The sequence below is a fragment of the Salmo salar genome, chromosome ssa25 (genome assembly GCF_905237065.1).
Source record: "Salmo salar chromosome ssa25, Ssal_v3.1, whole genome shotgun sequence".
Classification (NCBI taxonomy): domain Eukaryota; kingdom Metazoa; phylum Chordata; class Actinopteri; order Salmoniformes; family Salmonidae; genus Salmo; species Salmo salar.
The window spans coordinates 41,283,245-41,286,820 of NC_059466.1; the positions used below are offsets into that span (position 1 = coordinate 41,283,245).

At 42.9% G+C, this 3,576-nt stretch overlaps 1 protein-coding gene across 1 annotated transcript; it reads right to left on the reverse strand.

Moving 5' to 3' along the window:
- Positions 1-1,475: 1,475 nt before the first annotated feature.
- Positions 1,476-2,705, reverse strand: LOC106586790 (gamma-crystallin M3-like). Its single transcript, XM_014174445.1, has 3 exons — positions 2,628-2,705; positions 2,054-2,299; positions 1,476-1,828 (listed from the first exon to the last, which is right to left on the reverse strand). Exons 1-3 carry the CDS (start codon positions 2,637-2,639, stop codon positions 1,529-1,531), a joined length of 558 nt encoding a protein of 185 aa, XP_014029920.1. The 5' UTR covers positions 2,640-2,705; the 3' UTR covers positions 1,476-1,528.
- Between the last annotated feature and the right edge of the window lie 871 nt (positions 2,706-3,576).

A 3,576-nucleotide genomic window follows, 5' to 3' on the forward strand; every position in this document is an offset into this window, starting at 1 on the left:
GACTCGACAGCCTTGGTTTCTCAAATGATTGCCTTGCCTGGTTCACCAACTACTTCTCTGATAGAGTTCAGTGTGTCAAATCGGAGGGCCTGTTGTCCGGACCTCTGGCAGTCTCTATGGGTGTGCCACAGGGTTCAATTCTCAGGCCGACTCTCTTCTCTGTATACATCAATGATGTTGCTCTTGCTGCTGGGGATTCTCTGATCCACCTCTACGCAGACGACACCATTCTGTATACTTCTGGCCCCTCTTTGGACACTGCGTTAACTAACCTCCAGATGAGCTTCAATGCCATACAACTCTCCTTCCGTGGCCTCCAACTGCTCTTAAACGCAAGTAAAACTAAATGCATGCTATTCAATCGATCACTGCCCGCACCTGCTCGCCCATCCAGCATCACTACTCTGGATGGCTCTGACTTAGAATATGTGGACAACAACAAATACCTGGGTGTCTGGTTAGACTCTCCTTCAAGACTCACATTAACTCCAGTCCAAAATTAAATCTAGAATCGGCTTCCTATTTCGCAAAATAGCCTCCAACACTCTACTCAACAAACTGGATGCAGTCTATCACAGCGCCATCCGTTTTGTCACCAAAGCCCCATATACTACCCACCATTGCGACCTGTACGCTCTCTTTGGTTGGCCCTCGCTTCATACTCATCGCCAAACCCACTGGCTACAGGTTATCTACAAGTCTCTGCTAGGTAAAGCCCGGCCTTATCTCAGCTCACTGGTCACCATAGCAGCACCCACTCGTAGCACGCGCTCCAGCAGGTATATCTCACTGGTCACCCCCAAAGCCAATTCCTCCTTTGGTCGTCTTTCCTTCCAGTTCTCTGCTGCCAATAACTGGAACGAACTGCAAAAATCTTTGTAGCTGGAGACTCATATCTCCCTCACTAGCTTTAAGCACCAGCTGTCAGAGCAGCTCACAGATCACTGCACCTTTACATAGCCCATCTGTAAACAGCTCATCTATCTACCTACCTCATCCCCATACTGTATTTATTTATTTATCTTGCTCCTTTGCACCCCAGTATCTCTACTCGCACATTCATCTTCTGCATATCTATCATTCCAGTGTTTAATTGCTATATTGTAATTACTTCACCACCATGGCCTATTTTTTGCCTTAACTTACCTAATTTGCACTCACTGTATATAGACTTTTTTATTTTGTTCTACTGTATTATTGACTGTATGTTTTGTTTATTCCATGTGTAACTCTGTGTTGTTGTATGTGTGGAATTGCTATGCTTTATCTTGGCCAGGATACAGTTGTAAATGAGAACTAGCCTACCTGGTTAAATAAAGGTGAAAAAAATAAATAAACTACCTATTCCTAACAATTATCCTAAACTTTAAAATGTTAAAGTTGTGAGGGTGAAATAGTGAAATGATGAATTCATTATCTACCAGGAAGTGTTTTGAGTAAACGCACCACAAAAATAAGACAATTATGCAAAAATGTAGAATTGGGAACATTATTTTATTCACCGTTGTTCGTACAACATCTGAGCATTTTACATGGACATGTTATCCATGATACGCCTCATGCTCATGAACCTCATGCCACCGCTCATGCCTCCCATTCCCATGCCCATTTGACTGAAGCTCCTGTACTCTCCAGGCCGCATGTACATCTGCCTGCCTCTGTAGTGGGGCTGCTCGTACATCAGCCAGTGGCCGTCCATGACGTTGCAGGACTGGCAGTCGGACATACGGTAACGGACATGGATGGAGTCACAGTCATCCGTCAACTCGTGCATCTGACCTCCGAAGTTCTCCCTCTCGTAGATCCTCATCCTGAAGTTTCCTTTGTGCTGTCAGGAGCAAAACAACGATTCGACGAGTCAGAATAAAATATAAATGTGTATAATATGAGAATACAACCATTAAAACAGCCTGCTGTAATGTACTGGCTATTACTACAGGCAGGGAGAGGCCAGCAGGGCCTCTTCGGGGGGCACTGGGCCTCTTGTGGAATGGGGAAATAAAGCATCATTGTTAACTCCCACTATTGAGTGGTGTCCGCTCTCTCCACCTACCATGGGGATCATGCGGCAGGACCTGATGCAGTCGTTCATTCCCATTCCCATGCGCTGGTAGTCAGGGTACTCGCCTCTCCTCATGAAGTACTGGTTTCCCATGTAGTTGTTGCGATCATAGACCATGAAGCAACCGCTGTCAACCCTGCAGGAGTGACACCTGCTCAGGAAGGAGGACATGTCAGCGCAGTCCTGGCTGGTCTCATAGGAACGACCCTGGAAGTTCCTGTCCTCGTAGAAGGTGATCTGTAAGCACAAAAGTAATATATACTATATTATGGAAAAATGTATACAAATATATGAATTTGCAGATACAAGTTGCTTTATAACTATAACTTGCTGCATGCTCCTAAAATTCCAGCTCCCAAATGCTATTATAGGTGATGCTAAATAATCGGTTTACAATTTAAAAAAAACAGTTTGGAGGAAAAAGAAAACACTATAAGGAAGTTGAAAAGAAGCCTCACTTTATAAAAGTGAACTATCAGTTAAAAATTATGATTCACTTAACCAGCCACTATTCAGGCACTGGTGAATTAAAACACTTAAAGTGTGGGATGAAACATTCGCTTACTTTGCCCATCATGATTGCGGTTGTTCCTGAGAGCTGTGCTGCTGCTACACTGAAGTCCTGCCTGTTTTAGCCTTTACCTTTATACCTGACTATAGTCAAAGAATCTGTGGCATCCCATTGTGTAAAGCCCTGACCTAGCAACATGGTATAGAGGCCTGCAGAGTGCTAGAAGACTTTAGAATGGGTTGTTCCATTGAGAAGTCAATACAAATGATCTTTTTGAAGAAGTATACAATAGTCTCTTTGACTTGTTTCAAACCACACTAGGTAGTATTCACTGTACAGTAAAAGGGCTCTTTTGCTTTAGTTTGTTTTAATGTGATGATCACACCATCAGTCTATAGAAACAGCTACTATTTTGGTTTCACATTTGGCAACTGTGTATATAGGTTTAATAATGTGTTAAGAAGTAGGTGTACCCTGTCTGCAGGTACCAAGTAAAGGTTTATCCAGATTGTTACTCTTTTGGCAGTTCAGTGAGTCCACTTCAGCAGTACTTCATTAGTGGCAATAAATAGTAAGCTGTCATTTAAAACGTTACCATGGCAACACACTGCCACAAATTATTACTATGAGAGACCATCATTCGTCCTGGCCATGATTATTCACTGTCTGACCTTCTGCCCCTAGCACACACCAGGTACACACACACACACACACACACACACACACACACACACACACACACACGCGCTTACCAGCATTTCGCTACATTCACAATAACATCTGCTAAACAGGTGTATGTGACCAATAGAATTTGATTTAAATTGATTTATTGTATTCTACTTAGCCATTTACTGTCATTATTGAAAGAGATTGTGATATCTCACATCTCAAAATAGGGCTACTTAATGTTCGATCCCTCACTTCCAAGGCAGTCAAAGTCAATGTACTAATCACTGATCATAATCTTAATGTGATTGGCCTGACTGGTTACACTAGGGACCAT

Excerpts from the sequence above, each read along its gene's own strand:
- LOC106586790 (XM_014174445.1), bottom strand. Across the intron at positions 1,829-2,053 it reads CCTGCCGCATGATCCCCATG|CACAAAGGAAACTTCAGGAT; the intron begins GTAGGTGGAGAG and ends TGCTCCTGACAG.